This window comes from Poecilia reticulata, linkage group LG23 (assembly GCF_000633615.1).
Source record: "Poecilia reticulata strain Guanapo linkage group LG23, Guppy_female_1.0+MT, whole genome shotgun sequence".
Taxonomy (NCBI): Eukaryota; Metazoa; Chordata; class Actinopteri; order Cyprinodontiformes; family Poeciliidae; genus Poecilia; species Poecilia reticulata.
Genome location: NC_024353.1, coordinates 13,004,794 through 13,018,683, shown reverse-complemented (window position 1 = coordinate 13,018,683; position 13,890 = coordinate 13,004,794). Strand labels below are relative to the sequence as shown.

At 37.9% G+C, this 13,890-nt stretch overlaps 1 protein-coding gene across 1 annotated transcript in view; it reads left to right on the top strand.

Annotated features, from left to right (window-relative positions):
* The window catches only part of tmtc1 (transmembrane O-mannosyltransferase targeting cadherins 1), a 100,170-nt gene extending 94,859 nt beyond the window's left edge, over nucleotides 1–5,311 (top strand). Inside the window, exons 18-19 of the mRNA XM_008401212.2 lie at nucleotides 2,570–2,647; nucleotides 3,231–5,311. Of these exons, the coding sequence (XP_008399434.1) occupies nucleotides 2,570–2,647; nucleotides 3,231–3,356 (204 nt within the window). The 3' untranslated portion in view covers nucleotides 3,357–5,311. The remainder of the gene's footprint in view (nucleotides 1–2,569; nucleotides 2,648–3,230) is intronic.
* The last annotated feature ends 8,579 nt before the right edge of the window (nucleotides 5,312–13,890 follow it).

Sequence of the window (13,890 nt, the reverse complement as noted above, 5' to 3'; positions counted from 1 at the left end):
AAAACTGGGATGCACTCCATGCCATGATGTTCAGAGTTTAGGTCTCATGGCATCTCATGGTGTCAACATTGCAGCCAGTGGGCTGTGGGAGGAAATACAGCTTTATTTTAAAGAACTACCAGCTTTTATCGCTTCGCAAAAAAATTAATCAGCACAGAAACTCCAAAGCACACAAAGAAGCAATATATACATATGCAATACATGCAATTTATTTATTTATTTATTTATTTTATTTTATTTTTTTTTATTTTTTTTTTGTCATAGTACCCCCAAGAATTTAAAACTACTTTCACCCCTGGGTATGATCCATTAATTTCTCTTTTTAAACCCCAAACTGACACTCAAAACAACAATCCATGAATTCAATATGTTTGACAGTAAAGATAATAATTCACATTTTCATTCGCAACACATCAAATTTTCATCCATCCATCCATTTTCTTGACTCCCTTGTCCTTTAGTGGGGTCGGGAGGGTTGCTGTTGCCTATCTCCGGAACATCAAATTAAAAAAAAATAATAATAATTTTGAAACAGGAAGTTACCCGGGGTTTTGCAATGGATCTGCCGTCTTTTCAAAATAAAAGCTGCCAGTGCTCATATGAGTCCCTACCGGAATAGCTTATGACTTGATAATCTAGTGTAATAACCAGTGTTGTAGTACTCAAGATCGGTCTTGATCTCAAAACCATTTTTTGATGGTCTCGGACTCGACCACATTTGATCTCGGTCTTGTCTCGGTCTCGGGCGCTAAGGACTCGGAATTTTATTTCAAGACCAGTCAAGACCGCAACTGTGAAAACATCACTAAACGTACAGCATACTGTCCAGTTTATTTGTTAACATCGTTGTTTTCAGTGGATGCAAAACGCACCAATTAAAATCCAAGCAATAACGTGTTTCTGTTACTCCCCCTCCCCATCTTTCACTCGCACTCAGCTCCAAGACATGCGCAGTGGTTTTCTCTGAGCAGCAGAAGATGCCTGTCTAATCGTCCGTAATAGAATAGCGCTGCATAAATCATAAGAAATCCGATGGCTACAGCTAACTCAGCAGCGCTTTACTTTCACAGATGGTGGGGACGTCTAACTTTTTTTCGTCACTTAGAAAAGAAGCTTAAAGAAAGGTAAGCTTCGTTGACTTGATGGAACTTGGACTTGTTGTGATGGAAAAAAGTTGTCACTCATTGTACTTAATTATTGTGCGGAGGTGTTGACTGACTTGTTGCATATATGGGACAACGCTGTGTCCAAAAGTCTGCAATATAGTGATTATAGTCCGATTCTTCTGAATGGCTCTTTACTTAGAAAATAGGACTGGAGTGTCACTGAGAGCCGTTCTTTGTTCTTGTAATGCTCTGCGTACACTGCAGTAGCTATCATTATTTTATTTAATCATGTATATATTGATATTGTTTTAATTAAATAAATAAAACACAAGAACGAAAGAGCACGCAGAGCATGCACATTGCTCTATGATTGTTTTCGTTCGAAGTGGCAGCTGTAATGTGTGCCATGGTGTCAGACTACCTGGCTTCATGTATCGGGAGAGAGGGTGAAAACAGTCACGGTGAGCGCCTTGTGCTTGGTTATTTCTTTGTTGCTCCTTGGTCAGTGTTCATAGTTGAGCGTTATTTACCGTCAGGACATTGCCTCAATTGCTATGTTTAATGGTGCCGACAGTGATGGTTTCTGACATGAGCAAACCCCCAGGGTGTTATCTTTTTAGTGATGGCACGAGACCACCACGGATTGTAGCACAAAGATGGAAGCACTTCATTTTAATATTGGTCAAATTTAGTAAGTATTCAATATCTAGGTGTTTTTATGGGAATATGGATCTTTCAGATCAATTTGAGAAGCAATTTTGATCATATTTCACATTTTATCATGTCATTTAGCTCGGGCTGCTGGTCTTGGCCTTGACTCGGTCTCGATTTCCCTCGACTTGGTCTCGGACCCTAAATGTTTTGGTCTTGTCTCGGTCTCAATATGCTCTGGTCTTGTCTTGGTCTCGGGTTAGGTGGTCTTGACCACAACACTAGTAATAACATCACACTGCTACACTTACTACCGATTAACTTCGTGCTAACTAACATATGGTAGTTTGCAATGATAAACTCTGTCAATATTGTGTTGAGGGTCAGTTCATCTAGATAAGGGTCGTACACTTTCTGACAAATTGTGACAGCCGATTGGTCAGTTGCTGACAAATGACATCGAATGATTGGAAGAGGATTGCTCCACGTGTGCATGTCACAGAAGTGATAATGCGCATAGACAAAGTTCAAATCCTCTTGCATGATGTTTTTTTTAACTCAGTATATAATAATTTGTTTCTATTTTGTGTCTTTTGATGAAAATGCCACAACAACTACATATAAGTAATGTTAAATCAGATGAAAAAAAAAAAATCAAATATTTTCTGGGGGTGCTATGGGGTGCTATGACTTTTCCAGGGGGAGCTATGGCAACCCCTAGCGCCCCCCTGGCGCCGCCACTGTTGTTGGAGCTTTCTGATTTGTTTGCTGATCCATTCGGTCTCTTCATTGTCTGTTTTCTCTCCTAATAGAATTACAAGTTGGCTGTTGATCTGAAGCCTGACCAGTCTCAGGCCTGGATGAACATGGGAGGGATTCAACACATCAAGGTGATGACGTATAAAAAAAAATCTAAATTATGTTCACATGCCATCCATAGTTGCACCCTAGCTATGAATGGCATGTAAAAGAATAATCTTTTTGCTCTCCAGCGTTGTACACATTCATAAAATTTCTGGATAAAAACAATAACATATTAAGTACCTATATACTATACAATATTATAGCATAGAAATACTCTGCAGTTGTCAGACGTTGAAAAATTGAACTCAAGGCTCGAACCCAAGTAGAAATATCACGGGTGGTCACTGAACGCCATGTGCAGATCATTCATATGTTGCAACATGTAGAACTTGAATCAGTTCCTTTAAAATAACTGAATTATTTGACTTAAACCAGAATTAAAGACTAATAATTACCATACGTAGATATGTTTATTACTATTCAGTGATTTGGAGGCGACAGATGTCCAGACTATGAATAAGGAGAGCAGGGATCATAGACGGGTATGAGTGCAGATGTGTGTGCTCCTTCCTTCGATACAAGCGCAAGACTTAGTATTTATTTAGTTTAATTGTACTGTCTTGCATCCTTATTTGAATGTAGTACATGTGTTAACATGTCTGGTCACAGGGAGACTATGCAGCTGCCAGGATGTACTATGAGCGGGCCCTGCATCTGAATCCTGGTTCCAGACTTCTCAAGGAAAATCTGGCAAAGCTGGACCGGCTGGAGAAGAGACTGACAGGTGGAGCATAACATGGCAGACATGAAAATTGTCCTGAATAGAGGTCAGCAGCTCGCTCTGGGAGAGGACTTTTGCCAGGTCCAACCTGTTCATAAACAGCAGGAGAGAAGGCTTGCTGGTACATCTGTGTGCAGCAGAATGAAATGGAGAATAACACAGAAGAACAGTGGAAGTTCTGTAACTTCATAAGCTTTGTTTATCGTGATTTAATTTAATAGTGTAGCCTACTTAGATGGAGAGTTATTTTCTAAATAAGTATATTCACCAATTGTAATTCAGTCCTCTGCTTTCAGGCATCATTCCCATATTTATTAATTCAAGAAAGTGAAAAAAATCAGAAAGGGTTCTGACCTGAAGGGAACGTGTCTGAGAGCTCCTTTGAAGTCAAAAGGACATTCTGAAACAAAGGTTTGTGTACTAGAGAATGGTGTTGATGTCAGTGATGGACACCACAGACAATGGTGGTAGGAGATCATCCCTCAATTGTTGGGTTCTTGTTCCATCCACCTCTGTTGTTGTGTTGTTGGGCAGGATGTCACTCACCTTGCCTGCTGGTGGCGGTCACAGCGCCTGGCTAGTGTTTTGTAGCCTCGCCTCTGTCACAGTGTGGCCCAGGGCAGCTGTGGATAGTGCCTACTATCCAGTAACTTGCCATCAGTGTGTAAATGACTGAATGTAGTGTAAAAGCGTTTTGGGACCTTCTGAACTTGATAAAGCACTATACAAGTTCACCTTTGTACAATAGAATTCTATTGCATTCTATTGAACCCTCAGAATTCTTTCAGGGTGTAGCTGAAACTTACCACTGTTTGTCTCTCTTCTCACTAGTGGCAAAAAAACTCCACACCACCAAGTCAGAGGAATGTAGTGCTTACCTACACTTTATTTTATCCTTAAGTCGTGAACCAATCAGGGTTGTGTTTGAGTGTGTAAACCAGGGGTGCCCAATACGTAGATTGCAATTGACCTGAACTGTTTTTTTCCACAGACACATCCTGATGGAGAACTGGATGTAAGAATAAAATTGTATTCTCAGGTAATGAACAAAAACGTTAATATAGCAAACAATATATATTTTTATGTGTAGTTATGAATTGATGCAACTGAAGAAATTATTTTCAAAACTGAAACAAAAGGATGCCCGCCACAGCTCGGGGCCATGACCTTCACAGCCAAGTTGTCCGACTCGACTCTTATAGGGTGAGGCGTACACAGCAGCAGTATGCTTTATTTATGCTGATTTTTTGTAAAGGACAGATCAAGAAAACCATCACTCATACACTCCAGTAAGAGTAGCACCATTTCAGCACATTTTTATTCAAGTAGAAGTAAATATTAGAACCATCAGGATATGTTGCCCCAGTGCCCCAGTTTATTACAATGGAAATGATCTGTCTGTTAACAGACATGCACCAATTTTTGGGGGGCAAAAAGTGGATTAACTTCAAGAAAGTTTTTTAATAAAGGAAATGCATACACATTTTTAAAAAATGAACATTTTCTCCTAACAATATTTATTTCCTAACACTAATAATTATTACATAAAATGACCATTCAAACTCAACTTCTTAAGCAATCAATCAAACCACAAAAGCACCACAGGAAACTGAGACTGAGATGCAGTCTTGAGTCTCAGATGCACATCTCCTCATCTCAGTCTCAGGAGATGAGGAACTGTACTTTGATGCCTGTGTCTTCTGAGTTCTTGTGTGTCTATAGTATTACTCGCCTGACCTCTCTGTCTGCTATCAGAGGGGTGAAGTATTGACCCTTTGCAACTACGTCACTTAATCATTCGAAGCGCAATGATGAACGTCGGAAGTGAGATTCGGGAGTGTTGAACAGAGCAACTGAAATTGTTTTCCCAAATTGTTTTTACGTCCAACTTCTAGCGTCACTTGGAAGGAAAGCTTAAAGAAAGGTAAGCTATGTGGACGTGTTGCTAGCAAAGCTAGCTGTACTGAGACACACGTTGCATCTGTGATGAAAAAAAGTTGTCACTCATGCGCTAAATTATTGTGTGGAGGTGTTGACTGAGGTGTCACAAATATGGGACAAGGCTGTGACCAAAGTGCAATATAGTGATATAACATTCAGTAATGATCCGATTCTTCTGGACGGATCTTGACTTAGTCCTATAGTACTGAAGCCTCACTGAGAGCCGTTCTTTGTTCTTATAATGCTCTGCGTACACTTCAGTAGTTATTATTTTGTTTATATTTAATTGGCGAATAAATAAAACATGAACATAAGAACGCAGAGCATGCTCATTGCCCTTTGTTTTCGTCACCTGTCATGGTGGCAGACGTTGCAGCAGGAGGGAGGATGAGAACAGTCACGGTGCTCCTCCTGCTTGGTTACTTCTTGCTTATTGCACCTTGGACTGTTTATAGTTGAGCCTTGTTTACCGTTAATTGTTATGTTTAATGGTGCAGACAATTGTGGTTTCTGACATTGGTAATATGGGCAACCGCCCAGGGCGTTATTTTTTTAGGGATGGCATGAGACCGCTGTGGATTGTAGCACAGAGATGAAAGCAAAACAGAATGAAGAATTTGAATTGATACTGGTTAAATTTATTTCAGCTCTAAGTATTTATTATCTTGGTGTTTTTATGGGAATGTGAATCTTTCAGCTCAATTTGAGAAGCAATTTTGATAGGTAAAGCTTAATTTTATTGTCAGGTAGCACGGGGTGCTGGTCTTGGTCTTGATTTGGTCTTGGGTTCGGTGGTCTAGACTACAACTTTGCTACGTGGCTCCTTGGTTTCATGTCCTCCCCTGCCAGTTGAATTTCTTTCAAAATAAAAGCCACTAGTGGTAAAAAACGTGAAGTTCATGCTATGTTAGGACAGGAGACAAGATGTTTCCATCCTGGAAATTATGATACATAGAATCACATATTTAAGTCTAAACTGTTACAGAGAGTAAACACAATAAAAGCATACTTTATCTGTGGCATTGTTCATTAAAACGGCACAATTCTGATTAAAATTAAATACGATCGGTACACTTAATGATATTAGCGATTAGGTAATGCATTCAGCAAGTACTTCTACTTTTAATACTTAAGTATTTTTAAAAGTCAGTACTTTTTTACTTTTACTTAAGTAAAATGTTAATGTGGTAGTTTTACTTTTACTTGAGTACATTTTTGTCTGTGTATTTGTACTTTTACTTAAGTAAATTTTTTGAGTACTTTCTCCACCACTGACCGGATGGATGGCCACCCTAGCCTGTTTTTAATATTAAATTTTTCTTTAGTATGTTTTTGTTTGTACAAAATCTATCTGTCTGTCTTTCTGTCCTCGGTTACCATAATAAAGGGCTGAACACAACAACTTTTATTCTTATCCATAAAACACAATATCAGGAACATTTCCGGGGACCGCTATAGGCAGGACTGTCCCAGGAAATCGGGGATGTCTGGTCACCATAGTTTTCTGTGGCAGACTGATGTAATTTCTGAACCCTCATTAAAACCCCTTAACCCTTACTCTCGGAAAATACAATGGAAAAATGGCACACAGTGGATGTTCCACTGCAGATTAAGCGGTAAAAACGATAAAACTGCACTAATTGCCTCTTCCATTTGTGAGTATGCGTCACAATATTCACAACAAACATCCGCCATTAGGACAAAAATATTTAGATAGGACATGAAGTATTTAACAAGCTGTGGGACCTACTGCCACAATTTCTAAATTTAAATTTATTCTCTGATATAAAAGAAAAATTAGCTTGGCGCTCTCTGGCATTATGCTTTGAGGACAGAATTTTGAGAGGCTCTTTACTGCCTTTTCCTCTGTCAAACATTGCTAACTATTTGCATTTCTCATTTAGTTGCAATATTGATGTTGAGACCTTCTCCAAAATGACAACCCTTTTCAACCTGCATAGCTTTTGAAAATGAGGAGCCATTCACAAATGACATTGATATAAAATCCAGTCCAACACCTGGTTTGGGATGACACCTCTGGAATCTGTTGTTGGAGGAAAAATATCCAACTTCAGACGATGTGCTTCTTAACAGTTCTCTTTGGTTGCTCCTATTATTCTGCATTCTCTCACATTTATATCATCAAACCAAATTTCCGATTTTTTTTTAATTTGACATAACAAATTGACACCTACTGACCTCAGGTTTGTAACCAGCTCCTTCTGCCCTATCTATGAGAAAGTAGCAACCTCCTCTCGGTGTCAGAAGTCTCACTGAGGAAGAAAGTGTATTAGGTTTTCTATCACTTTAAAATTTATGCTGTAACTGATAACTTTTGCCTATAAAATAAGTCAATAGAGTTTCATTTACAATTTTTACATCTTTGTGTGATGTGGTAGTTTCAGCCAGCTGATGAGAGAAAAAGTAACTCTTGGTCTCAAATCATTTGGGTACCCCTGGTGTAAACAGTCAACTCAAATAAGAGATTTGTTTATCTAGCTGCTGTTCTTTATGACCCATGAAACAGGCTCTTATTTCTTTTTTCTCTATAATAACTTCTACTTATGTCATCAGAAAATGTTTTAGGTTTTTGTTCTACAATTTACTCATCTATTCTGGATGGACTTTAGCATAGGGGAGTCATTTAGATTAAATACCAGCTGACATGAACAATCAGGTTGCCTGAATTAAACCAGGATTCAGATTTATGACTTGTTGTCCACACCTCTTTGCTCTTCCAAAGATGAACCTTTACCATGAGAGAGCAAAACACCTGACTAAGGGTTCGTGGTCTATATAAGACTATGAATCTGCTCCTGTTGAATAAACCTTTGATATGCCATGGTCAGTCCCAGAAGTGGACCTTCAGAGTTCTTTTTTGTTTGTTTTTTTGTCACAAAAGAGAAGGGATCGCAAGGGATTGCAATCTACTGCACCTCTCAAGTACTGAGTATCAATCAGTGCAACAAAGGCTACAAGTGTAAAATTTTCTTTTTTGGAGCTCGGAAAGTGAAATGCTACAGATAAATGCTGCATCCCTTGGAAATGAGCTGACTTTGAGCTTATGGTCCCAGATCATCTGCAGCTTTAGTAAGGAGCTGTGTTTTTTTTCCAGTTCATCTTGTGGCTTTGTGCTTTAAAACCTCAGTAATTTGCTGTTTGAATACTTGTTATTTTTGTGAACACTGATTTGAATGTGATTGAATGTTGTGATGTGATTGTGAGATGTCAAGGATGTGACCAGGACAATGATGTAATTGCTCAAAAAAAAATAAAGTATATCTTTTACTATATTGTGTCTGGTGTGTTTCTACTTAAAGGTATTGCACTATACAGTACATGTCCCCTGCAGAGGGATAGGTTTTCTACACAAAACCCTGAGAGAATTTATGTCCATATTGAAGGATAGTAATGCTTATTGAAGCCAGGCTCATAGTATTATGCTCTCAACCATAATACTAATTATGGTTGATTATGCTAATCAACCAAAATTACAAATGTTGCTGATATTTTTAGCTACAATGTAAAATATAGCGCTTTTCCAATCATTTTTGACCACTCAAAGCACTTTACACTAGAGTCACGTTCACCCATTCGCACACACATTTATATATCGATATGCAGATCGGTAGGCAATTTGGGGTTGCGTGCCTTGCCCTAGGGCACATCAACATGTGGCAGGAGGAAGCTATAATCAAACCTGCAACCTTGCAATTGCAAGACGACTACCCACACAGCCACAGTCACCCAAACAAACCCTTAAATCAGACTCCAAAAGCAATTTCTACAAAGAATCCAATGCTCATGATATTTTTTCTTTTATTTTTTAATAATAAATTTAATTCATAATGCCCTTGATATATCAAATTGAAATCTCAAACATAGATCAGGAATCGAACTGGTGATCCACCAGTTGCTGGGCAAATTTATATTAAATTACATATAATCCCCATTGGGATTATATGTAATTTTATGACAACCATGAATTTGTCATATATAAAGGTAGCTGCATGTTAGGTCCTGCTGTTTGTAATGTATTGTAGAAGCTGAAGATGTAGTCTTAGGGAAACGAGGCATGGGATAGTTTTTCATGATGTCATTGTGTTAAACAGCAGGGTTTACAAAAGTTACTGTTATTTGTCATGTAGACACAACGATCTCCAGTTTGTATTTCCGTTGTTTGCGAAATTGTGTTCCCCCATGAAAATCTGTTCCAACTTGTGTCGGGAGTGCACACTCCGTCAGAGAAGCGGACCGACCATTTTCACGGTACTGTTGAATTTCTTGGTAAAACAACTTGCATAATTTTGTCAAGACTGTAACTTTCAGTTTAATCATCAGTTGCTGTTAAAAAGATAGCAATAACAAAACTCTAGAATAAATAAATACACTTGGTGTGGTGTTCTTACACAGTTCTGTGTTGTTGTTTTTAGTCTCCAGGAGAATCAGTCTTTTGTTATGTTCTCTTTAGCCTGACAAATAAGTCAGTCACCGAACACTGTTTTCCAACACATTGTGCTTATAATTTTCAATTGCTGATATAAACATAAAACAAAGGAAATAGCTGATAGCAGGACCTGAAAACTTAGACTTCCTGAAAAGATGAGTGTAGGCTTTCTGGAAAATCCTTTTCTCCTGTAAAATATGACATATTACTGGATGAAAGATATTTCCACTTACAATTTTTTTTTTTTATCGATAATGTCATTCATTGGTCTAATGACATTATCGATAAAATATTCATCATCTTTAGCTCTCTGATGCAATTTATTTCTCTGAATAAGTTCTAGCATTTATATTAAATGCTTTAAAATATTTTTCTGCGAAGATCTGAGAAACATGAGAATATAATTCCTCTTTTTTCAAAGAAGGAAAAAATGCTTTTAGAAACATCAAAGAGGAATGCAACTCCTGAAGCTCTCCTTGTAATCCTTGCTACCCTATTGGACAGGGACCAACCATCTTGAGACGCATAGCTCTGGAAAAATTAAGAGACTACTTAAAACAATCAGTTTCTCTGATTTTACTTTTTGTAGGTATATTTTTGAGTAAAATTAACATGGTTCTTTCATTCTATGAACTACTGACATGTCTCCGAAATTTTAAGTAAAAATTTAGAACTTATTTCAGAAATGAGAAAACCTGAGATCCTGACTTATTTTCTCAGGATCCCAAGAAACTTTCTCGAGATCTCGAGAAAATAAGTCGGGATTTATTTTTCTTTTTTTCTCCATGTCCCCTTGGGGCAGGGGTGCCCAAAGTGGGTCCTGGAGGGCCGGCATCCTGCATGGTTTAGTTCTCTCCCTGGTTGTAGTAGCAACCATTTCAGGATGTTAGAATTCTTCTTAGGCCTCTAATGAGCCCCAGTGATTCTTGAGAAGTGGGACAAAATGGGTGTAAATTTTCCCCAAAATTATTTTAATTATTCCTCAAGCTTATGTAATGAAATATGACAAATAATGTTTTGGAAATGTAAAGATGCTAAGGTGCAGGCTCCCAGTTGCAACATTTTTTTTTATTACATTTTTAATGGACTTGACCCAGACCTTTGTCATCACCATCTGACAAAAATAAATATAAAATAATTCTTTAATGACCCTATTAGTTATATTTTTACTCAGTTTTACAGACAAATGCTTCTTAAGAAACAAAAAAAATATTTAAAACAATAAACAACAAAAAATCCATCTGACGGAGTTGACAGTGTATGGCAGAGTTGACACAGAACTGAAGGTGGTGACAAACTAGTGAGTAAAATGTAATTGATTCATGTGAAATAATGCCATTGATGTAAAATAAATTAAAATGAATTAACTGCGCATTTAAGTGAGATTTGTCAACACTATCACTGAAAGAGTCAAAAACTGATGGAGTTGACATCTGACAGAGTTGACAAAATGCCAAACTACATCAATTTATATGTTGTTATTCTGAAGGAGACAATATTGTAGCTCATCAGGTCAATGGAATCTTTACATTGTACCAAAATTAATGGGGGATCCTGGTTGGATTTTGTGAAACAAATTAATTTTGTTTCACAAAATTTCATCAAAGTTTTGTAAATTGTCAGTTATGATGTTGACACATCATGGTTGTGACGAGCAACTTAGGAATAAAACAGAAGAAAAAGCTTAAGAATAACATAAGCTAACCAGAGCTAACTAGCCCTCTTANAACAATAAACAACAAAAAATCCATCTGACGGAGTTGACAGTGTATGGCAGAGTTGACACAGAACTGAAGGTGGTGACAAACTAGTGAGTAAAATGTAATTGATTCATGTGAAATAATGCCATTGATGTAAAATAAATTAAAATGAATTAACTGCGCATTTAAGTGAGATTTGTCAACACTATCACTGAAAGAGTCAAAAACTGATGGAGTTGACATCTGACAGAGTTGACAAAATGCCAAACTACATCAATTTATATGTTGTTATTCTGAAGGAGACAATATTGTAGCTCATCAGGTCAATGGAATCTTTACATTGTACCAAAATTAATGGGGGATCCTGGTTGGATTTTGTGAAACAAATTAATTTTGTTTCACAAAATTTCATCAAAGTTTTGTAAATTGTCAGTTATGATGTTGACACATCATGGTTGTGACGAGCAACTTAGGAATAAAACAGAAGAAAAAGCTTAAGAATAACATAAGCTAACCAGAGCTAACTAGCCCTCTTAGCAAAGGAAGAGAAAGGAAGAGATCATGGGGTCCTCAGAAGTTCTGGTGCCCCCCAATAATGCCTGATTTTTTTTTTTACATTCTTTTTATGTCTGACGGTGTTGACAAAAACTAGGGACACATTTCAATGGAGTTGGAAAATATATATCAAAAAGATTTTTAATTCAATTTATTGATCCTTTCACAATTATTTATTTGAATACTTTTATTTAATTGTCATAATATACAATTTTAGTATTTCTTTAATTGTTTTAAGCTATTATAATGTATTGAGTTCTGCTCCAGGACAAGGAATTTTACAGACACCATCCACCTACTACAATGTTTAAAATAAAAAATATTCAGCAAACACCAGGAAAACATACATTGCTGTGCTCACATGGCACAGGTTAGTTTAGTCAGATATTTGAAAAAAATATATTTTGTGTATATTTTATTCAAATTTTGTGCTTTATCCATAGGACCTGTTTTGTTTTGTCACTATTCTCGAGAATCACTGGCCATCATTTGATCCAGGTGCGTTAAACCAGGGAGAGGACTAAAACACACAGGCCACACCCTCCGTTGAAAACTCTTGGCACTTTAAAGCAAGTGAGACCAACTTGTTTTCTGTCATCCAACACAGACTCATCATGATTAGGTCAAGAGAGCCAGAGATGGAGCTTTCCAAGGAAAAAAAAGGCACTTCTTGTTCTGAGGGGGCGGGGCTTAGATGACGTCATACTATGACAATATAGGATAGTAAGGGATCCAACCAGGATCCCCCATGTCAAGTTTGGTGCAGCTCGGCTCAAAATTGTGGAATCTAGAACCAAACGTATGTCAACGGCATTACAGGTCACTTCGTCAAGCTGCCACGCCCACCTACTCCATCGAAACCAAACGGGGTTTGAGTCCACAACACACCAACATGTCTTCTGTYTGTGGACACAGTTTCATGTTGATTATGTCAAAGGGGTCAGATAGCAACCATTTACAGTAAAATATGACACTTCCTGTTCTCAGGGGGCGTGGCCTAAGTGATGTCATCATTTTACCATTGGGTATTGTAGGGCAGCCGATGATGATCAATCACTGAACGTTTGGTGCCTCTGTGAGTTTTTCTGTAGGAGTTGCAACAGATTTGTGTTTTATTGCTAATACGTGAACTTTGACCCCAGGTAACCCCCTTTAGCAAGTACAGCGACGCAAACCTGTGATAACTTTTAATCGGCCATGCCTTCTGAACGATCTGACCAAGTTTGAAAATCCCTAGGAGGAGTTCGATCAAATGCGAAGGATGTAAACGGTCAAAATGGGGTCAAAATCGGAACTTCAATCCAAAATGGCCGACTTCCTGTCATACTTGCACTATGACATTAATTGTAAATTCTGAGCGTCTTGTGGAGCTCTACAAGTGTACCAACTTTCATGTCTGTACGATGAAGTAAGGTAACAGGAAAGTGTCTTTTGAAAGCTGCTAGGTGGCGCCGTCGAGCAGTTTCTTTAGCGATTTTTGCAACGACCTTAAAATATGTGAATTTTACACGGGCTCTATGCGTATGCCAAGTTTGGTGAGTTTTTGAATATGATAAAGCCTCCAAAAGGCGCGTAAAGACGGTGGAATAATAATAATAATAATAATAAGAAGAAGAAGAATAGGAATAATAATAATAATGAACAGCACAATCTCAATAGGCCTTGGCAGCGCTTGGCTGCTCGGGCCTAATTATAAATACACACAACGTGTTGGCGAACAGTGTTTGGTGACTGACTTTTATTTGTCAGGCTAAAGTGAACATGACAAAAGTTGAAAAATGACTGACTCTCTTGAAGATTAAAAATAGCACAAAGCGCCTCTCTGGCTGCAGTGGGAGCTCAAGACACAAGAACAGATTTTCCCAGGGAAACAGAATTTCGCACAAGATGGCCAGCTGTGGCGCA